At 59.1% G+C, this 22,577-nt stretch overlaps 1 protein-coding gene across 4 annotated transcripts in view; it reads right to left on the bottom strand.

The window, feature by feature from the left end:
• ADGRL1 (adhesion G protein-coupled receptor L1) overlaps nt 1–21,813 on the bottom strand; it is a 44,803-nt gene extending 22,990 nt beyond the window's left edge. Inside the window, exons 1-3 of one of the 4 annotated variants that reach the window (XM_032626641.1) lie at nt 21,009–21,813; nt 5,096–5,259; nt 852–1,065 (exon numbers count right to left, since the gene is read on the bottom strand). In XM_032626641.1, coding sequence (XP_032482532.1) covers nt 852–1,065; nt 5,096–5,165 — 284 coding nt within the window. In that variant the 5' untranslated portion in view covers nt 5,166–5,259; nt 21,009–21,813. Of the gene's footprint in view, nt 1–851; nt 1,066–5,095; nt 5,260–21,008 lie in introns of those variants that run through there. The other 3 variants (XM_032626642.1, XM_032626643.1, XM_032626644.1) reach the window with 3 other exon arrangements.
• Nucleotides 21,814–22,577: the final 764 nt, after the last annotated feature.

Here is a 22,577-nt window from a genome sequence, read left to right as displayed (position 1 = left end):
AGGTGCGTGGAGGAGGTGAGGGCTGGGAGAGGACAGGGCAGAACGTGCAGGGCCTTGGGGGCCTCAGGGGAGGACTTAGGCTTTTGCTCTGAGTGAGGCTGAAGCCAAGGAGAGCTGTGATCTGAGGAGGGACAGGACCTGACTCAGGCGCTCACAAGCACCCGCTGGCTACTATGGGGGGAACAGACTCTAGCAGGCAAGGAGAGGGGGCAGAAGATACTGTAGCAGTCCTGGGGGGCTTGGTGGTGGAAGTGGTGGTCACATCAGGGTATAATTTGAAGGAAGAGCTGACCAGCTCTAGGTGGTGCGGGTGTGAGTGTGAAAGAGGCTTCTGCAGCTTTGCACACATGCACCCCACACTCACACACTTACAGACATCAACAGTCTTCACACTCCCTCCCTCACATTCTCACACACGTTCTCTCTGACACTCACAAGCACATACACTTCTGCCATCTATGTTCAACTATCACCTCCTCAGGGAAGCCTGACCAGACCTCTGGGCTGTCTGTCAGTTCCCATGACATCTCACTCTGTCCTGCCATGGCTTTTACTCTGCAAGCCCCCACTAATCTCGGGATGAGCTTCTGGAGGCAACGGGCTTGTGGCAGAGGGTACAGGTTGGGGAGGTGACAGGCTGGCAGGGCATGGGCTGGGTCTTATTTGCTGTTTGCATGGGACCCGGCCCCTAGTAATTAATTGCTCGGGAAACATGGGTCGAATGCATAAAAGGAAGACTAAAGGTGAACGGGATGTGCTGGCCAGGGGCACATGGAGGACAGGCACCTTATTGACCCCAGGGACTGCTGCCACCCCATCTCTCAGGAGCCCCGCAGGGTGGGGCCCCTCACCTCTGGGACATGATCTTGAAGGCGTCTGGCAGATAGCACTGCACGTTCTCCATCTGGAAAGGGTCAGCGTCGCAGATCTTGTCATCTGTGCGCCCATAGTTGGCGTTCTCCACCATGATGACGTCGCTGCCTGGGCACCGCAGCTCGATGGGGTAGCCTTCACATGCCAGCTCACGACGCATCAGCCCAAACGGAAGCCCGGCCCGGCTCAGGCCTGCAGGGAGGAGGGGGAGAGAGTCACACCCGGGCCCAGGAAGGGAGGGAAGATCCCCGCCGAAGAGGCGCCACCTCCAGCTTCACTGTATCGGGCTGCGGACTGTAGGAACATCAGTTTATTCATCTGTAAAATGGGCTTCTCAGTGTGCCCGCCTGTGTAGTAAGGCCATGAACCTGGCCCAGGGAGAGTCTGGCCTTTGCCTTGGCTCCTGGGCGGTGCCCTCTAAGCCCCTGAAGTATCCTGCTTGAGAAGAGCGTCTTTGTTTACCTGGGGGCCTTGAGCCACGCCAGGCAGCCTGTGCTAACTGTTATGGGTTGAACTGGGTCTTCCCCCTCCCCAGATTCAAATGCTGAAATCAAGCCCTAACCCTCAGTACCTGAGAATGTGGTCGAATTTGGAGATGGCTTCTTCACAGAGGTAATCAGATTAAAATGAGGTCATTAAGGTGGGCCATTAATAGGGCCCTATTGGGTCCTAATCCAATATGAACGGTGTTCTTACAAAAAGAGGAAATTTGGACCTAGAGGCACACACGGAGTGAAGACGATGTGGAGACACAGGGAGAAGATGGCCATCCACAAACCAAGGAGAGGGGCCGTGCGGGTACTGGGGAACAGCATTCCAGGCGGGGGGAACAGCCAGTGCAAAGGCCCTGAGGGAGCCCTTAGTGGAAGATGCCTGATGGGTGTAAGGAGTGGGCCAGGTAACTGAAGCCCAGCGAGTGAGGGAACAGATCCTTCCCTTGTGGCCTTCAGAAGGAACCAACCCTGCTGACGCCTTGATCTTGGATGTGTAGCCTCTAGAACTGGGAGGGGATACATTTCTATTGCTTAAGTCTCCCAGTCTGTGGTATGTTGTCGCAGCAGCCCCAGCAAACTAGTACACTCACAATGTGGTTTCAGGTAGGCACTTTGGGTCACACGGTATCAGCTGACCTCTGGAGGGGCTGGAGGCTGAGGTCAGCCATGTCTACGTGACTGAGCCCCAGTAAAGACTCTGGACACCAAGGCTCAGGGGAGCTTCCTGGGTTGGCTGGACAACATGCGTGTTGTCACTTATCATTGTCAGGAGGGTTTCTGCTGCCCGTGACTGCACTGGGAGTGGACCGCCAGAACCCCCGTGCATGGAACTTTCCTGGATGGTGCACCATGCACCGCTTCTCTTGGCTGATTTCTTTTGCGGTACGCGGGCCTCTCACCGTTGTGGCCTCTCCCGTTGCGGAGCACAGGCTCCGGACGCGCAGGCTCAGCGGCCATGGCTCACGGGCCCAGCCGCTCCGCGGCATGTGGGATCTTCCCGGACCGGGGCACGAACCCGTGTCCCCTGCATCGGCAGGCGGACTCTCAACCACAGCGCCACCAGGGAAGCCCTCTCTTGGCTGATTTTAATCTGTAATAAACTATAACCACGAATATAATGGTGTTTCTGAATTCTGTGAATCCTTCAGGCAAATCATCAAAGCTGGGGGTGGTCTGGGGGACCCCCAAACTCGCAGTTTTAGTGTCAGAGGTAAGGGCGGCCTGGTGCACTTCCCTAACTTCACATCACCCCATGCAAGGTCCAGAGATGGTGCGGGAGGGAATGCGCTCATGTTCTGGAAGAAACCACAGAGTCTGGCTTTGCCACTTCCCAGCTGACAGGCCAGGTGTGTCCTTTGGACCAGGGCTTCTCCTGGTGTGTCCCGGGAATCAGCAGCGTACACACCATGTTCAGAATGTAGATTCTGGGCCCCCCGACCCAGGCCTGCTGAATCAGAATCTTGGGGATGAAACCAGGAGCCTTTGGACGGATACACCCACCAGTGATGCTGATACACACTATAGCTTGGACAGCCACTGCTGGAGCCTCACCAGGCCTCAGTTTCTGGATCTGTAAAATGGGCCACCACAGCCCAGGGCTGTACTGGGAGGATTCCGTGCTAGAAAATGTTCTTGAAGGAGGTGCTGTGCATGGTGCTGTGCTCGGTGAGGACGGCACAGGGAGGGGTCTCCTTGCTTTCACCTAGGAAACCTCCCAGGGTTGCCACGACAATGAAAGAACTTACCACGGGCATGCCCTGCTCTCAGAGGGGTTGCATTGTCACACGTCAGTCTCCATCCCATGCCATTTGGAGACTGAGAGCTGGGACTCAGGAGCCAGATGGCCAGGGTTGGTTTGTTTATTTTTTTGTATACATGTATTTATTTATTTTTGGCTGCGTTGGGTCTTCATTGCTGTGCGCGGGATTTCTCTAGTTGCGGCGAGTGGGGGCTACTCTTCGTTGCGGTGCGCAGGCTTCTCGTTGTGGTGGCTTCTCTTGTGGAGCACGGGCCCTAGGCGCGCGGGTTTCAGTAGTTGTGGCACATGGGCTCAGTAGTTGTGGCATGCGGGCTCTAGAGCGCAGGCTCAGTAGTTGTGGCACACGGGCTTCAGTAGTTGTGGCCTGCGGGCTCTAGAGTGCAGGCTCAGTAGTTGTGGTGCACGGGCTTAGTTGCTCTGCGGCATGTGGGATCTTCCCGGACCAGGGCTCGAACCTGTGTCCCCCGCATTGGCAGGCGGATTCTTAACCGCTGCGCCACCAGGGAAGTCCCCGGCTGGGGTTTAAATCCCGGCTTGGCCGCTCCCTGGCTGGTGGCCTCGTCCAGTCACTGACCACCTCTGTGCCCCCGTTTCTTTCCCTAAGGAGCTGATAACGCCTATCTCATAGATCCATGCAGAGGGTTGCAGCGCACACGGTACATAGGGAGATGGCAAGCCACTAATTACTATTATCATTAAGATGATGAAGGCAGCTAGTCTCTGTCGGACAGAGTGGGCTCAGTACCATCCATGCCTGCTGGGGCAGCCACCTTCTTGGACACTGGTCCCAGCCAAGCCTTGCAGGGTGTCAGAGGGAAGGGGGGATGCACAGAGTGGCCCTGGGCTCCAATGTGGGGACTGTCACTTGTAGATGAAGAGAAGGCACCAGTGCATGACGGCAGCAGGGCCAAATGGGCCCCTTTTTCAAGATCTAGTGCCTCCAATGGCACCTGGGGGCCCAACGGGGTTGGCAGCTAGGCCCTCGGGGTATTTTGGGGTGAGCTGAGGCCCACTTGTGGGAAAGTTTTACGTGCGTACGTGCGTTCCTCTAGCATCATCTGCTTTCGTAGCTAATTTTAGCCCTCCCTGGGCCCGGGAAGGAGGCCGGGGGTGGAGGGCTGGCTTGGATGGGTCTGGGGGTGGAAGCAGCCCCTCCCAGGCCAGCTGGCGCTGTGGGGCAGGACCTGGATAGGTAGAGAACATGGGTGCTGGGGGAGGGGAGGGTGCCAGCTGGCTGGAGCAGTGCCAAGGCCCTGTGACACGGCTGGACAATGCCCCCTTCACCTCTGTGGCTCCCCGGAGGGTGGGGCTGTATGAGGCAGCAATGGGGAGCAGGGTCCGCCATGAGTGCCCTCCAGACAGGGCTGGGAGGGGCAGGCAGGGGGCACACCCAGGGCGAGGGCGAGGCTAGCGGGCCTCCTCTCTTCCCGCCCTGCCCTTGCCCCCGCCTGGGCCCACCATGGGGACTGTAATTGAGTAATCGGTGAGGGTGGGCGGGCAGGCTCGGGGCACTAATTGTGGTGTGTGCAGGATCCCGGGAACGGCATAGGGCCGAGCCGGGTAATTAGTTGTTTTTAAATAAACGTCAGCGGGCATGCTTTAATTAAACCTTCTTCCCAGCGAGAGCCTCGGAGATGTAATCACACTGAGAGAGACACACACAAGACAGAAGAGCATCGGCTCACCAGGAAGGCCTGTCCTGGTCCCGGGAGGCCACATCCCGAATCCCAGGCTCTAGGACCCCTGGTGGGATGGACCCTGGTGCTCTGGGTTGGGGGGTGAGGGGCTGATCCGGGGACTCCTTGGTGGTGCTAGGGGGGCATAATCACCAAGTCTTCCTCTGGCCTGGTTCTGGGTGGTCTGAAGCGGGTACTGTAACGAGTGGTCGGGAGGTATTTCACTGTTTTATATCCGCCCTCCTAGCAGGGATTTGGAGGCACGGCCCCTCCCCAGCCCCAGCAGCACCTACCTTGGGTGGCTGAGGTGACCAGGACGGCAGTGATGCAGAGACTCCAGAGCACAGCGGCCAGGCGGGCCATGGTGGCGGCTGGGGCGCGTTCGGGGCTCTCAGTGGCCTGTGCAGGCGGCCTCGCCCCGCATCACCAGGTGGGTACCACGGCCTGGCCCACCAGTCTGGGGAGGACAGGAAGAGTGAGGTAGGGGGCAGCGGCCGACCCCCAGCGGGCCTAGTAGGAGGGGTGTTTGGGCCGGTCCCCTCTCCTCCTGCTGGTGGCTGAGGGCTTCCATCCTGCAGCCCCAAGAGGGGCTGGGCGATGTAACCCGCCCAAGCCAGCCATATCTGACAGAAGCTGCACCCTTGGGCCAGAAGCTGACCCCTTCCAAGGCCTCTGGCTTATACTGCACCCTCCACTCCCACCCCAACAGATGGACCCACCCATCTGGGCATCTTGGACCTCCTGGAAGCACCTCCTGGTGTCTGACAGCCCCCCTCGGGTGGCTGGGGCAACGCTTCACGCTGTCACAGCTATGAAGGGCCCACCTGTACCCAGGCAGGCCTCAGACCCTCCATCACGGAGGAGGAGAGCCCTCTGGAAGCCTCTTCCCTGACCCGAAATCAAGACCCTGCCTGTTTGTCTCCCCCGCCCCAGCTTTCTCACCCAGCACAGCGTCCAGGGTGGGGGACCCAGGCGTCTTGGCCGCAGCTTGCAGCCTCTGGGTCTTGGCCAGGAATCCAGGTCCCCACCCCTGGTCCCCTGCTTCCCGTTTCTCTGGCTCTGGTAGCTAATTAGAATCCAGCTGGCTGGTGCCACAGATCAGGGACCACCAGGGATGACTGAGTCCCCTCTTTCCTCTCAGGGGAAACCTTCAGGGTAAGCTAGAGACAAGCAGGCAGGGTGAGGGGTGGGTGCAGCCCCTGCGGGGCCAGGGAGGGTGAAGGAGGGGTGGAAGTTGTGTGGCGACCCCTGCAATTCTCTCCAACCCCACCCCGTCTGCCCATCCTCAGGCACAGTGGCTCTGAGGGCACAGAGCCGGGTTCTGACCCACTTCTTCTCCCTCATGGCCTCTCCTCTTCTCACTGCCTCCGTCTCCCCTGGATCGTCTTGAGACTGGACACCCAGATCTTTACTTTTAGTCCTTTGCTTTATCTACACCCTGGTTCTCCAACATGGCCCCAGCCCAGGGGCACCAGCCTGGCCAGGAACTTGCTAGAAATGCACATTCTCTGAGGAGGGTCAGCACCCCATGCTTTCTTGTTTGTTTGCTTTTTGACCGCGCTGGCGCGGCATGCGGGATCTTAGTTCCCCGAACAGGGATCGAACCCGTGCCCCCTGAAGTGGAAGTACAGAGTCTTAACCGCTGGACCGACAAGGAATTCCCCAGCAACCTGTGTTTTAATGGGCCCTCCAGCGTGCAAACCCCTGGTCTGTCCTCTCCCACCGTCACCCCAGCCTGTCCTACGGGCTCAACACCACCGACCAGCCAATACTTTCCAAATCCCTTATGTCCAGTTTGGAATCTCTCAAAAGAACCCCGACTACTGTTTCCCCCACACACAAGATGAAAGCCTATCCGCCAGTCCAGGTGATTCCCTGTCCCCACCTCTGCTCCAGCCACTCCTGCTATTCCTCAACCACACCAGGTCCTGCCCCAGGGCCTTAGCACTTGTCACTTCCTCTGCGTGTATCTTCTGTCCACCATTTATTCACATGGCCTCTTCCTCTGCTCCCTCACCCCCTTTGGGCCTTCGTTCAAATGTAAATATTTCTCCCTTTTATGGAAGGGCCCCTGCACTGGGCAGTGATATCGTTGAATTGCTTTGTTTTGTTCCTGCTTCTAGAACAGGCCTGGCACACAGCAATGAATGTTTGTTGAATGAATCTCAGAACCCAAACCTAGGGATCCTCCTCAATTCCTCACTCCTCTCCTCCCCTCCCCTTCATAAACTCCATCAGCAAGTCCCACGGGCTCTGCCTCCAAAGTATCTCACCGACCTGCCCACTTCTGGCCCTCAGTGCCACCACCAGGACCAAGCCACCATCCTGCTGCATCTGGACGCTTGCCCTGGCCTCCTCCTCCCAGACTCCCTGCCTCCACGCATGCCCTCCACTCAGTGCTAAGGGAACATTTAATGATGTAAATCCGAGTATTAACCTCCCACTCTGCCCTCCCCTGGGGTCTCTGTTCCTCATCAGGGCCTAGAGGCCGCTGGTGACCCAGCAACACCGTGCTCTCTAGCCTACCCACTTCCCGTTCCTAGAAGCTCCAGCTTCCTTCCAGCCCGAGCCCTTGCCTGGGCTGCTCCTCTGTCTGGAAGGCTCTCCCAGCATCCCCAAATGCCTGCTGGAGCTTTTCACCATTCAGGGCGCAACTTCAAGGTCACCGCAGAAGAGTGACCTGCCCTGACCACCCTAACCGCTCCCACCGCCCTCGCTTGTCATCCTTCAGCCCCATTTTTGTTTGTTTGTTTCTTGGCTACGCCACGCAGCATGCAGGGTCTTAGTTCCCCAACCAGGGATCGAATCCTTACCCCCTGCAACGGAAGCACGGAGTCCTAACCACTGGACCGCCAGGGAATTCCTTAGCCCCATTTTAAATTCACGGCACCTGAAATTACATTCTTGTATAAATTACCTTCCCCACTAGACCACGGGCAACTTGAGGCCAGGGACTCGGCACAGGTTCCCAAGAAAGATTAGGGCAGCTCGCTCATGGGGCAGGACATCCCTCCCTCCAGGCCTGTCTCGTCTCACGTGAAACGGGAAGGTAGTTTTTCACAGGGCAGCCCTGCAGCCCTGTTCCCCGACCCTGACCCGCAGCAGCTCTCTGCACCCTCCCCAGCGCCCAGCCTTCAGGAAACTCCCCCCTCTACTTCCTCAGCCCACAACTGTCTCTTATCCCGCAACCCTGTCCAGATATGGCCTTTGATGGGTTTTGGTTCATTTCATAGCACTTTACAATTTTACATGGTTTGGGGGGGGGGCATTCTTCACCACTTCATTTCTCCTGCACCCCATCTTCCAGCCACGGTCAGATGAGGGGGTTGGGGGACTGACCTTAGGCTGATGGCTGCTCCCCTCCCTGACTCTCCCCTAGAGAGTTAAACAACTGGTTAGCGTCTGGTTAATGCTGGAGAGGCTGCTGGATGCCAGGCTCTGGGGACAGCGGGCCAATGTGGGTCTGGAGCCCGACCCTGCCATTTCATGCACCGTGAGCCTGAGCAGGTCCCCCCCACTCATGCCCCCAGTTCCCTCGAAACCTCAGATCTGCAGGGTTCTGGTAAGGACAACAGTCTACATACATGGTAGACCGGCAAGGGACCCATCAGAGGGTGCTGTCACAGCACAGCGAGAGTCAGGGCACGGGGAGGACCCATCTGAAGGAGGCGGCTCCTCTCCTCCTTCCGGGCTGCACCCCGGGACCCCAGGACCCCAGGCCTCTTGCCCGTCCACACCCCGCCTCAGGGATCCAACCAGCCTCATGGCTTTAGACACCCCCTGTACCGTGACGACTGCCACATCTGAGTCCCAGCCCCGCTTCTCTCCTCATGTCTACACCTCCATCTGGGTCTCCAAGGCATCTGGAGCCTAACCACACTGGACACAGTCCCCCATTTCAGTGCCTGGTCCCCCCGCCCTCCTCCCAGGTCCTTGGGCCAAAACCCCAGGAGTCAAAATCTTGGGTTCCTCTTTCCCTCACCCCCACAGCCAGTTCAGGAGTAAGTCCTGGGTCTACATCTCCAGAACACCCTAGCGTCCACCTGTCCATGCATGGCAGCCCCCCTCCAGGCCTGGGCATCACCATCTCTACCAAACGGCCCTGACCTCTTCCCAGCAGCCCTCCAGCCCCTCTCACTCCTGCAGTCCAGGCTCCCCCCACCTCCCCTCACCTGCCACTGGCACCCAGAGGGATCTTTAAAAAAATTATGGTATTTATATATATATATATATATGTGTGTGTGTGTGTGTAACATAAAACTCATCATTTAACGGTTTTTAAGTATAGAATTCAGTGGCATTAACTGCATTCTCAATGCTGTGCCACAACCAGTGCGACCTATTTCCAAAACGTTTGTATCACCCCAAACGGAAACTTGGTACCCCGTTAACCAAGAACTCCCTCTCCCCTCTCCCCTCAGGCCCTGGCGACCACTCATCTACTTTCTGTCTCTATGCATTTGCCTGTTCTGGGCATCTCATATGCATGGAGTCATATCGTGTTGGCCAAAAAGTTCGGTTGGGTTTTTCCATAAGAAGTTATGGTAAAATGCGAACGGACTTTTTAGCTAATCCCCACACAATCTGTGGCCTTTTGTGTGTGGCTTCTTTCACTCAGCAAAATGTCTTTGAGGTTCACCCATGTTGTGGCCTGTGTCAGTTATTCCTCTTTCTGGCTGAGTAATATTCCACTGTACAGCTGGACCACATTTCGTTTACCCATTCATCGTTAAAAAAAAAAAAAAAAAATTAAAAAAAAATTTCTTGGGGGCTGCGTTGGGTCTTCGTTGCTACGCACAGGTTTTCTCTAGTTCCGGTGCACGTGCTTCTCACTGCGGTGGCTTCTCTTGTTGCAGAGCACGGGCTCCAGGTGCCACGGGCTTCAGTAGCTGTGGCGCACGGGCTTAGTTGCTCCGCGGCAATGTGGGATCTTCCCAGACCAGGGATCGGACCTGTGTCCTCTGCATTGGCAGGTGGATTCTCAACCACTGAGCCACCAGGGAAGTCCTAAAAATTTTTTATTGGAGTATAGTTGATTTACAATGTTGTGTTAATTTCAGGTGTACAGCAAAGTGAATCATTTATACCACTCTATTTTAGAGTCTTCTCCCATATAGGCCATTACAGAGTATTGGGTAGAGTTCCCTGTGCTATGCAGTAGGTCTTTATTAGTTATCTATTTTATATATAGTAGTGTGTAGATGTCAAAGTTTTTCGTTTTTGTTTTGGCCGCGCTGGGCAGCTTGCGGGATCTTAGTTTCCTGACCAGGGATTGAACCCATGCCCTCGGCAGTGAAAGCAAGCAGTCCTAACCACTGGCCCGCCAGGCAATTCCCTATCCATTCATCACTGATGGACACCTTAGGTTGTTTCCACAGAGGGACTTTTTAAAGATGTCGGGAATTCCCTGGTGGTCCAGTGGTTAGGACTCGGTGCTTTCACTGCCGAGGGCCCGGGTTCGAGGAACTAAGATCCCACGAGCCGCTCGGCACGGCCAAAAAAAAAAAAAACACCTTGACACATTGCTCCCCTGCTTAAACCCCTGCCGAGGTTCCCACTCCACATCCCAGGAGGTCACGCGCACCCGGCTCTTGCCCCTTTCCCGCTGCTCCAGCCACGCTGCTTCCCACCATGCAGTCTTGGCCTGTGTCTCTTCGATCTCAGCTCATGTCCCCTCCTCAGAGATGTGGGTGGGCCTCCGCCACCCCACACCATAGCACCTTGCGTTCAGGGCCCGTTTGTCCCGTCCCCGCCATCCCATAACCTCCCACGTCTCCATCTTCCTCTGTGTAAAATGGGGCTACCTCATAGGGTAGCTGCACGACAAGATGAATTCATACCCGTGAAACACACAGGGCTGTGCCTGGTGCATAGTGAGTACAGAGTGTCCTGGGCCGAACTGTCACCACCATCCCCACCAATCACGTCACTGCTGTGTGACCTGACTTGTCCGCTCGTGGATTTCCTTTGTAGCCCCCGGAGAATGGAAGCTCCCGAGGCCGTCCCTTGGTGCCTAGACGTGCAGTAGGTCCTCAAACAAATACTGACCAGATGAACACAAGGATGGTGGTGGGGGCAGCTGGACGGGGCGTCTGCCCTGTGACCTGGGGCCCAAGCCTGGCCCACACAGGCTGGGCACCATTGCCTCAGGGGCACAGAAAGTGTTCCCCATGGGCTGCCTGCCGCTCCCTGAAGCCCCTTCCCTGGAGCAGCTCCTCCAGGAAGCCCCAGGCACCCCCCAGAACTGTCCGCACCTCGGGGCTGCAGCAGGGGGAACTGGGCACTGCAGCTTCTGTTCCCTCTCGTCCTGGCCTGTGCATGCCCACTCGGCCCTGGGGAGTTTTACCTGCTGCCTGGTGCTCACCTAAGCGAGGAAGTGAGGTCAGACGTGGATAGGTGGGATCCACCTGGGAGGCCCAGGCCTGACTACCCCTGAGGCCTTGGGATGAATGGAATTGTGTTCCTCCCCCCTAAAAAGATACACCGGCATCCTATCCCCCAGCACCTCAGAATGGGATCTTCTTTGGAGATAAAGAGGTAGTCAAGTTAAAATGAAGGAGGTCATTAGGGTGGACCCTAATTCAATCAGACTGGTGTCCTTACAAAAAGGGGATATTTGGACACACACAGACACCCCCAACCACCAAGGAGAACGCCACGTGAAGACGGAAGCAGAGATTGGGGTGATGCGTCTACAAACCAGGGATTGCTGGCAAACCACCGGAAGCCAGGGGAGAGGAAGGAACCAACCCTGCTGACACTTTGATCTTGGACTCTGGGCCTCTAGAACTGGGAGATAATAAATTTCTGTTGTCAGAGCCCAGTCTGGGGTGTGTTGTCACGGCAGCCCTAGCAAACTCGCACAGGGTATCAGGGCACGTGGCGGGGGAGTTGAGGCAGAGATGGGGGCAGGGCCCTGAACCACACAACTTCAGGGGAGCCTTTCAGCTGGGATCTCCAGTTTGCCAGAACCACCCACCACGCCAGGGGCAGCGGCTGACACCTCTGTGCCCCGTTCTGAGCACTGCATGCTTGTATCTCCTTTAATCCTCAGAAGAACTTAGTAAGGGGGTGGGGAGTGTATACCCACATTTTACACAAGAGGAAAGTGAGATCCCAGGGGCACCTGACTGGCAAGGGGTCTTTGAACCCCAGGCTGAGCATGGGGAGCTGGGGAGACCTGGGGGCCCTCGAAAGCCCCCTCCTCTGGGCCCCCACTGCATCTGTGTAAGCATCCTGAGAAGTGGACACGCCCACAGGGGTCAGGTGAGCCCCCACCTGTGTCTGTCCCCACCTCGAGCCTCAGAGGGCTTGAGCGGCCCCAATTTAACCCATGGGAAACAGGGCCCACCACCCTCTGAGCCCCAGGTGTGTCGGACCCCCAGGTCACGTGGGCCGCCCACGGGTCCCACACCTGCCTCTGGGTTTGCCTGAGCCCCACATCAGTTTCAAGTCAAGGGGCGGGTGCAGTGGGGTCCCAGGGCCGGGTGACACGGCCCAGGCTCTGTCCTCAGGTGCCCTGGCATGGGGCAGGGGAGGGTGGGTGATAGGAGAAGAACCAGCTGCTGGAGGAGGGGAGGCACTGCTAGCTTGCCCTTGAGTGAGGTTGCCATGGCAACCCTCAGTGCTTGAGTGGGTGGGAGTCTGAATGTTCCGGGGCCCCTCAACACAAGCTTCCTGCCTCTTGCTCTGTCCCAAGCAGCCTTGAGTCTTCCCCAAACCCAGCAGCCCAAGAGCCCAGCTCCACAGGCCCACCTCCTCCAGGAAACCCTCGGGCATGGCAGAGTGGGTAACCAGCAGGCCCTGGGATAGGTCCAAGGACTTGGCTCCTGGGTGTCAATCTGCTGTGTGATATCGGGCCAGGCTCTTGGCCTCTCTGAGCCCATTTCCCCATCCCTACTCTGGGACTAACAGACTTCCCTCACAGAGATGGAGCAAGGGCCCAGAGAGTGTCCGTCACATAACCTCCCTCAGGAAGGGGGCTGTGGGCTCAGGGAGGGCAGGGTCCCCACCAAACCCTCAGCTCCATCCCCTCATCTACCCATATCTCAGCAGAGGGCAGCCCAGTCCTCCCAGGCGCTCAAGAACCATACAGATATCCTGGACCCCTCCTCTCCTCTCATCCCTACAGCAGCTCCTGCGTCTCCTTCTTCAGAATCTGCTCACTTTCTCCTGACTCCTTGGTCCCCTCCCTGGTCCAGCCCTGTCTGTCGCCTCCTCCCCTGTCTCCCAGCTCTCCATCCTTGCTGCCCAGTCTGTTCCACATACAGCCACCAGAGGGCGCCCGTGAGCACCCCGAGTCTGGGCACATCCCTCCTCTGCTCAGAACCTTCCAAGGCTCCCACCTCACTCAGAGCAAAAGCCAAAGCCCTTCCTCGGCCCACAAGGCCCTGCACACTCTGCCCTGTCCCCTCCCCACCCTCACCTCTTTACACTTTCCCCCTCGCTCACTAACACCAGGCACAGTCCCCTCTCAGGGCCTTTGCACTGGCCGGTCCCTCCTCCCCAGATAGCTGCAGAGCTTCTCCCTTGCCTCCTTCAGGTCTTTGGGCAAACGCTGCTGGCTCTGGGAGGCCCTGCTGGCCCCAGCACTCTTGCATCCTGCTCTGGCTTTATTTCTACGTGGCCCTCATCGCTAGCATGCCAGCCACACGTTTTACTTATTTGTTTATTATCTCTCTCCCAGTAGATGTCGGTGCCACAGGGTGGGGTTTGTCCGTCTTGTAAATTTTAAAAGGTCACTCTAGCTGCCAAGTGGCGCTGGACTGCAGGGGGTGGGACCATTCAAAACCTCCCCTTCTCCCTGGATGCCTCCTCCCCGGTCTCCCCCGTCTATCTGCTACTCCCACCACTTCCAATCTCTACCCTGCAGCCAGCGTGATCTTTGCAAAATGAAAACCCAATCACATCCCTCCCTGCCTACAGTCCTCCATGGCTCCCTATTGCCTCAGAGGCCTCAACATGGCATTTCAGGCCCTGGTGTCCTGCTACCTTCTCATCACCTTCTCTGCTCTGGCCTATCCTCACCCTCCACATCTCTCTCTCACATACCCAGAGGACTCCTGCCCTCTGTCCCTTCTTCCTCCAAAAGGCTCTGCCTGCCAGGACTGTGTTGGTCCCTCCTGTACCCACACTAGTGGCACACTGGGGCTCCACATTTTACTCCCCTAACTGGACTTGGGCTCTGCAGCTGAAAGTCTATCCCACCAGGGAAAGTTCCATCGTGGGTTGGCCTGGCTCTCTGTTGCATGGCCAGCCCTGGGCAAGGAAAGGGTTCTTGTTAATTTGTTTAATGAACAAAGATGAAACAGACCCACAGAAGAGGTTGTCCATTCAGTGGATAGTTACCTAGCTCCCACCTGGTCACAAGTGCTTTGGAGGAAAATAGGCTTGTAGGGGAGAGAGAGAGTGGACGGGGTATGCGTGGGTGCAAATGTAGATGGGGTGGTCAGGGAACACCTGGCCAAGAAGGTAACATTTTAGCAAAGGTCTCAAGGAGGGGAGCCATCTAGGTACTGGAGAAAGAGTATCCAGGCAGTGGGAACAGCATATGCAAAGGCCCTGAGGTAGGAATGTGCTGAAGTGTGGCTTTGGCCCAGTAAGTGAGGGGAGAGAGGGAAGAGGTGAGGGCGGGTTTACAGGGCAGAGCGAGCAGGGCCTGTGGGAGTGAGGTGGGAGCCGTGGAGGTTCTGAGTGGGGACAAGACGTGCCCTGACTCGGGTACTCACAGACTCCTGCTGGCAAGGGGAGATCAGACTGTGTATGTGAGGAGGGGTGCTTCCCACCCCCTCCCTCTTTGTTTCTCCAGGTCCACACTGCTGTCAGAACCAGAAACCTGCAGTTTCCCCCTCCCCCTCCCCTTCCAATCGATCATCTACTAAATCATGTCAACTCTGTCTCGAAAGCCCCACACGGGTCCATCTCTAATGTCTCAAGGCCTCCACCTGGTTCTTCACCTTGACAGCTGTGGTGGCCTCCTACCCACACTGGCCTCTCCACTACCCTCCCCTGCCCCACCCACCCGCCCTCTGCAGTTCTTTCCTACAAAGCAAGCCAGAGGGAGCGCATGCTAAACATTCCAACCATGTCTCATGGGCCTTGACCCCTTCACAGGTCTCCCCAGCCCCGTGGACAAGTAGAAACGCAAACCCACAAACAGTCCTTCAGCCCCCAAGACCGGCGTCCTCTCTCCCCACCTGGCCAGGAAATGTCTTTCCTTCCCCCCCTGAGCCACCCCCTTCTTTCTGACCTCAGGGCAGGCCCCTCCCTCTCACAAACTCTCCCTCTCCTCCACTTTATCCCTCTTTCCCCTCCAGATCTTAGCTGGGAAGCCCCCTCCACCAGGAAGCTCTCCCTGACTTGCAGGCCAACCGGGCACCTCTCTGACGCTCCTCGCCACAGTGGGTTGGTACCGTGGTGGCCTGTGGTCCATTTCCACCCCAAGGTGTTCCCTGACTGGCCACAAGTCTCGCACTCACTCCAGGCATGCAGAGCAGTGCTGGCTCCCACGGGAGCCAGGGCCTGAGGCAGAGTGCATGGAAGAAGGCTCTGGGGCCCTCTGCTACCACCAGAGTAGCAGCGAAAGGGCAGAGACCAGAGGGATGGGGAGACGGTGCTCCGCAGGGCAAGAGTGAAGAGGCCCTGGGTCTCAGGGCCCTAGGTTCAAATCCCAGCTGTGCCCACTTTAGGCTGTGTGACGAGGCCCCCACCTCCCTCCTCTGCATTCTGTCTCTTCCCCAGGGAAACGGGTTGAAAGTCTCACAACAGTGGTTATGGAGCTTAGAAGTGATATCCAGCCATCCTACGCGTCTCTTTTAGAACACGTACTGTGTACCAGGCGCTGATCTAGGTGCTGGAGAGACAGCCATGCACGAGCCAGACACAAAGAACAAACACTAAGGTCAATCCCGTGATGTACTAGTGTTGTGTGTATGTGTGTGTGGGGGTGTCATGCAATCTTAAATACGGTGATGGGGAAAGGCTGGGCATGTCAGCAAAGCTCTGGGAAGCTGAGGGAGGAGCCACAGAGGTGCCCAGGGAGGAGAAGACTCGTGCAAAGGCCCTGGGGCTGGCTGGGGGCTGCCATGTTTGAGAACCAGTGAGGGAGCGACCACAGGGGAGTGGGAGGAGGTGAGGGCAGGGAGGTGAAAGGGACAGACAGCACCAGACTTGCCCCCAGTGGGGCTGTCCCTCTGCTGATGAGGGGCATCCAAGGATGCCCTGACCTCCACCACCAGGGCCAATGGGGCGGGAGGGCGGTGGTGCTCCAGGGTGGGAGTTGGGTACCTATGGCCTGGACACTGCCCACAGCCAACGGGCTAAAAATGGTTTTGCCACTTTCAAAGGGTTAAGAAGAGGAGGGAGAAGAAGACTGGTAAGCCCGCCAAAGTCTCCAGTACTTGCTGTCTGGGTCTTCACGGGGGGACTTTGCCGACCCCGATCTAGAGCAGTGCTACTCACCTGGGAGGGCGCACAGTTTTGCTCCTCCTCCCAGGCTGTTTGGCGATGTCTGGAGACGTTCTTAGGTGTCACAACTGGCGGCGGTGGGGGGCGGGGGGGATGCTCCTGGTATCTAGAGGGTTGAGGCTAGGGATGCTAAAAAGTCCTATGATGCACAGGTCACTCCCCCTGCCAAGAATGACACAGCGCCAGTGTCGGGAACGCCACAGCTGGGAGACCCTGCCCGGGGCCCCTCACCTGTCTGCACCACCTCCCCGATCCTGGACAGGAGCGCCCACCTGGCTGCCTGGCCTACCGGGTATTTTTAGCCTCTGAGGGAGAGGCCCTGGCTATTTTTAGCTTTGGGGGGGGGTGGGCAAGGCTGTTTTTGGCCTGAGCATCTATTTATGGCAATTTTTATCTTCCCCAAATTTTGGAGTTGGGGGGAGGGTGGCAGGGGGGCTTCTACTTGGCTAATTCCCCAGCGCCGGGACAGAACACTGAAATAAGGGTGGGGCGTGAGAGAGAGCCTGGGTTAGTGTCCCCACAAAGGAGGGGTTGCTCAGTCCTTGACCATGGCACTCCTACCCCTGGCAAGGGCAGGGGGGCCCCCCATTACCCTCCAGGCTCTAAACCCTATATGAATGCAGCCCTGCAGGGGAGCTGCCTGCCCACACCGACACCCTCACACACAAGGGCACCCATGAGGCCACCTCAGGGAGAGGCCTCACACGTGTCTTCATGGGACAGGTGCAGAGCTGGCCTGGTCTGGCCCCTGGTGGGTAGCCCTGGATCCCCCAAAGGGACCGGGGTCTATGGGGAGCCCTCACTGTGCAAAGCCTGGGGGGAGTCCCCTGGGGGGTCTCCAGTCCTTTGAGAGGCCCCCTCCCACTTACTCAGCTAAGAGTTCTTGAGCACCTACTGTGGGCCAGGCATAAGTCTAGGCACCTGACATCCGAAAGCAAACCAAGTAAAAAATTCCCTGAGCACTTGGATCCTGGTCGGGGAGACAGACGATAAACAGGCACAATATATCAGGAAATCACAGAGTGTGCGAAAAGCCATCCGCGCGACGGAAAGTCAGGAGGCGGGTGGGAGGCTGCAATTTTAAACAGGTTGCATGGGTAAAGGTTACTGAGGAGGTGACAACTGAAGCGGGTGAGGGAACAAAGTCTTTGCAGATGTCTGGCTGAGGGGTCCAAGTGAAGGAGCGGCCAGTGCAAAGGTCCTGGGGTAGGACTGCGTTTAGGAGCGGTGAGGAGAGAGCGGGTGAGGGGGAAGAGGTGACAGGGAAGGTCATGCAGGTTTGGACCACAGGACACCCCACGGGATTGGGATGTACCGTGGTGCCAAGACGCAGGGGCTGCTGTTTTCCGAGTCAAGGGCTGCCTCTCTCCAGCTGGGACTCTGGACATTCTGGATGGGGAGACACAAGCCTTCTCCCCCACTGCTACGACAGGAGCCCCTTGACTGAAATTGCTTTTGTCACCGGACTGTGTGCTCCCCGAGGACAGGACTGGGGCACTGTCCCCACGGTGTCCCCAGCACGGCGCCTAGTGAAAAGACACTTGGCAAATGTTCACAGATTTCATGAAAAGGTGCACCCAGCCTCACTCCAAGGAGCCCTACATACATACACCTGGGAGCATGCCTGCAGGTGCCCACAAGATGCAGAGAGCTGCTCACACATGGAAACACACACACACACACACGCACGCACACGCACACACACACTGCCAGCCCCCCCGCAAAACTCACAAACACGAGTACAGAGGAGACCCTTAAGGAACATAGGACCAGCCTGTCGGACACGTGGCCGGCTGCACACAGGCTTGTCCAGGACACCGTCCAAATCACACAGAACGGGTACACGCAGGTGCGGACAGATATGTAACAGAGGACTGGATTCCAGGGGCAGTGGGAGCCACTTCCAGACCTCTGTTCAGCGGCCCCCTCCCACCTGGGACCCCACTTTCTGTTCCATCAGGGTGGCCGAGGCGAGAGCTGGGAGGAGTACCGGGTACAGTCAGGTCCAGCTCCAGACCCAGTGAACCCCCATCTCAGGAGCATCCCCCCCACCCCGCCCCCCACCTCCCTGGAGGGTCTGGAGGAGGGGAAATGTCTGGCGTCTGGAAATTGAATCCTCGAGAGGAGCCCACACAGAAACCAGAGCCTCCTGTGTGTCCTTGGCCACACGTCTGGCTGGAGAGGTAGGAGGGGGCGGAGACTGAAAACTTCAGCTCCCCGTGGCCAGAGGGTGGGGACATCGGGGATCCCTCTCCTCCTGTTCTCCATCATGGGCACCCATTCTGGGGCCAAGCAGCACAGCCTCCTGGGATCGGCACCCCCACCTCCAGATGCCCAGGCTGGGGCTGAAGCGCCACACTCTCTCCTGCCAGCCTGGGCACCCAGGGAGGACGCAGATGCCAGGCGCAGGCAGCAGGCAGCCCCGCACATGCAGGTGGACCCCAGGCCGGGACCAGATCGCTTGATGCAAACAGACTCCAGAGCAGCCAGGGCACCCGCTGGCCCCTCCCCCACTGGCCGGCAGGGTCCTCCTTGGGCCCCCCAGGAGAAGAGGCTCCCCAGGGCAGGCTGGGAATAGAAACCAGGCTTCGAGTCTCCTGCGTTCCACCTCCTCCCTGCAGGCCCCACAGCCCAGATGCGCTGGTCCCCAGCTACCTGCCCTCCCCCAACCCCGGGCATCGTCTCCACGTTCAAGGGCAGACAGAGCACGGGTGATCCTGCCTTAGGCCAGCTCCCCACGAGTGGATGTTGGGATGGGCACCCCCTGGAGTGAGGGAGGGCCTGGTAGGGCACTGGAGAGCAGGAGTAACAAGCATGGGGTGAGCTAAGGCCCCGTGGAAGGCCAATGAGGAAGAAGAAGGTGGCAATGGCAGCAGGGGGGCCGGGCACTCACATGTGAGCACACACGTATGTGCTCGGTGCGTGGGGGCCACTGTTGCCAGCCAGGGATCGAATTGGTTCCCTTTTCTGCCTTCCAGATGATTTTTCATCTCCGTAATTAATGGGCAAGTCAGTTCTGAACAGCATGGCAGGCAAATTACTAGTTAGGAAGATCACGGATAACTTTCTCGATATGATAATGAAAGTTGTATTCCTTCTCTTAGTCTCCCCGTTTTCATCCTACTTTTAAGTAATACATTTGGCATCAGCGGGAGGGGAGTGGGGAGGAAGGAGAAGTCACCTGCCCCCAGAGCTGGGGCCTGACCCAGGCCGACCCAGAGTCCTGAGCCCCTGGCCATGGAGCAGATGGAGAGGATGAGAGACGGGGACCCTCCGTGGGGCACCCTGACACCCCGATGACCGATTCAGGGCATCAGGCCTAGGAGAACACGTGGAGGGCAGGGAGCCCCCAGGCTGCTAGCCAGGGTGAGGGAGTTGGGACTGGAGAGGGGAGCAGAGATCAACGGCCTCTCCCCAAGGAGGACTGAGATCCACAGGCCCAGAGCAGATATCCACTCTCAAGCGTAGTACCCCACACCTATCCTCACCCTCCAACCCCGTCTCCTCGATGACTCCTGAAGCAGCTAAGAGAACAGGGCAAGCAGAGAGAGGGAGAGAAAGAGAAAGAGAGAGGCGGAGAGACAACCAGCCATCTTGGCAGCCATTTTGAACCCCTCCCCCTGCTTCCCCCTGCACACCACATGTTTGGAGGTGGGCAGCGGAACCCAGGCCCTTGGTCCTGCAGAAGCCAGGAGGAAAGGGGGCCCTGTTCCCAAGGCTGGGACGGAGGGACACCCACTCAGCTGCCATGACTGTGGGGGGGGGAGAGGTGGGAGAGGGAGGAGTGGACTGCGGGGGAAGGTACAGTGAGGTGCTGGGTAGGGATGGGGCTGGGTGCTGACCGAGACTGGGAGACTAGGGACAGGGATGTGCGTGCGGGCTGTGTGCAGGCAGGGGGCTGTCTGTCTTCGGATGGGTGCCAGAGGTGCACTGGAGAAATGCCTGTGGGGCCACTTTTTGGCCAGGGCTGGAGCACACACAGCGCTGCCCACCCTCTTCTGCACGGACTCCGGTCACAGGACCCTCAGATGGAAAGATGACAATTGAAACCCCCAGGCTTTACCCAGTGAACACCTGGGAGAGAGGGAGGGCTTGGGTTTAATCCGGGTGGATTAAACCCAACAGCTTCCCACGCTTAACCGGGTACCGCGGAGGGAAGATGCTCTCGGTACCTACAGCCGGCCAGACACCCAGACAGACCCCTCCCCATCCCCCGCGCCTCTGCCTCCCAGAGAAAAACAACCCCCAGCCCGGCATCCAGCGGTGCCAGCCCCCAGCGCGGCTCCTCTGGGGGCCGGGGCCCGCGCGCGGCGCGCACACGCACCCTCTCCGCTCACACCCAAACACCTACACAAACAGGGCGCCAAGCACCCGCGCGCACACGCACCGGGGACACGCAGGCACCGCCGCGCCGCTTCCCCACAAAGGCTGGCGCGCGCGCGGGCACACGCAGCCACGCGCGGGCACACTCGCGGTCCCCTCCCCCCACCGGGCACCCCGCGGCCGCGCATCCGCACCCCCGACACTCCATGGGGGCTGCCCCTCCCGGTCCCCTGGCCGGTGCGGGTGAGGTGCAGGCCGCCCTCGATTCTCCTCGCGCTCCTGTGCGGTGACCCGCGGCTCCAGCATCCCCTCCCCCTTCCCGGCTAGCACAGGCCCCGGCTCCCACCCTCCCTACCTCGGCCCACACACCTGGCCCAGGTACGGCGTCCCCCTCGCCCTGGGCCCGCAGACACTCACCTGTCCAGCGCCGCTCCGGGGTCGGCTTTGCGCGTCTCTCCTGCGGCTCCGCGAACCCAGGCCCCCCGCCCGGCACATCTCCCGGAACCGGGGCGGGGGTTAAACGGGCGAGGGTTGGCGGGGCCCAGCACCACCGCCACCAAACAAAAATTAAATTAAAAAAAAAAAAAAGCGGATTACACAGTTCCAACGGCGGCCCCCTCGCGGCAGCGGAGACTCGGGGCTGGGGGCGACCGGGTCCGCGCCCCTCCCAGGGAGGGAGGCGGCGGAGCGGGGGCGGTGTCAAAGCTCCGGGGGCTGGGGCGAGGCGGAGCCCCCCGAAGAGGCGCTAGCAGCTGCCCGCATCTCCCCCGCAGCTCCGCGGCCCCGACGGAGGCTGCACGTGTGCGCCCAGGCGACTTCCCAGCCCCCTCCGACGGTGGCAGCCGAGGGGTTAACGGGGCAGCTGGGGCGCCCCTGCAGCCCCCCGCCGCCCGGCGGCGCCGCTCCGGGGCCCGCGGGGCCCCATCCGCCGGGGCCTTCTCGGCAGACGGCGGGGCGGGGGCGCCGCAGCGACTACAGCTCCAGCGCCGACGGCTCGGGCTCCCCGCAGTGGCCGCAGGGGGCTCGGATAAGGGGCGGGCGCCGCGGAGCTTGAGGGGGGGCGCGGCTGTAGGCAGGCGAGGCGGTGTCGCGCCCCCGGGGTGGCTGAAGGGGGGGCGCCCAGCCGGGCCCGTGGGCACCGCAGGACGCGCGGACAGAGCCGGCGCCGGGCACCAGCAATGACAAGCCGCCTGCTCACCCCTCTCTCCGGCGCACCAGCTCCAGGAGGGGGGCGCGGGCGCGCATAAAACGCGGCGCGGAGCCGCCGCCCAGGACCGGCCGCAGCAACCTGCCCGAGCGCACCGGGGGCCGGCCCGAAAACCCGGGATGGACTTTACTCCCCTTCACCCCCTCTAGCCCCTCTGGAAAAACGGGGAGAGGGAAGGAGACGAGCTGGATCCCGGCGTTGGAACGGGAAGTGGGGGAGGGGAGACAAGCTCAAGGAAGACCCGGAGCGGATTTTGCCCGTAGCGAAGTAACGGAAAGGCGCCGAGCCCGCTGAGGGGAGAAATGGGAGAGATCTGGAAGGGGTATGCAAAACCCGGGTTGGATTAGATAGAGATGGGAGGAACGAAGGGAGCTGCGACAGGGCCAAATGCACCTGGGGCACGCAAATTTCGGGCCGGATTCTTCCTCGGGAGAAGGAGTAATGCGTCATGCCTAATGCAGTGGGAACAAGCAAGACCTGGCCTAGAGTTCCCAGACCTGGGCTCGCAGGGGGCTCCAGGAGGGGGCTGCTTAGCGGCTGAGGCGCGTGGGCCGTCTTCCTGGCAGCTACGTGCGAGAGGGAGGGGCAAAAGGAGGGATGGACTCGAACACGAAAGGATCCGGAGCGCTGGCTGCACCGAAGCGGGCAGGTAGAAGCGGTTTCACAATCCAGGGGTGATGCGAAGGGAATGCAATGAGGAGGCCGCTACCCTGGGAGACCAGACCTACAATGAAAGGCGAGGGAGGGCCGCAAAGCCAGGACTGGAATATGCGGGATGG

Source organism: Phocoena sinus, chromosome 3 (assembly GCF_008692025.1).
Source record: "Phocoena sinus isolate mPhoSin1 chromosome 3, mPhoSin1.pri, whole genome shotgun sequence".
NCBI lineage: Eukaryota > Metazoa > Chordata > Mammalia > Artiodactyla > Phocoenidae > Phocoena > Phocoena sinus.
This window is presented reverse-complemented; position numbering and strand designations above follow the sequence as displayed.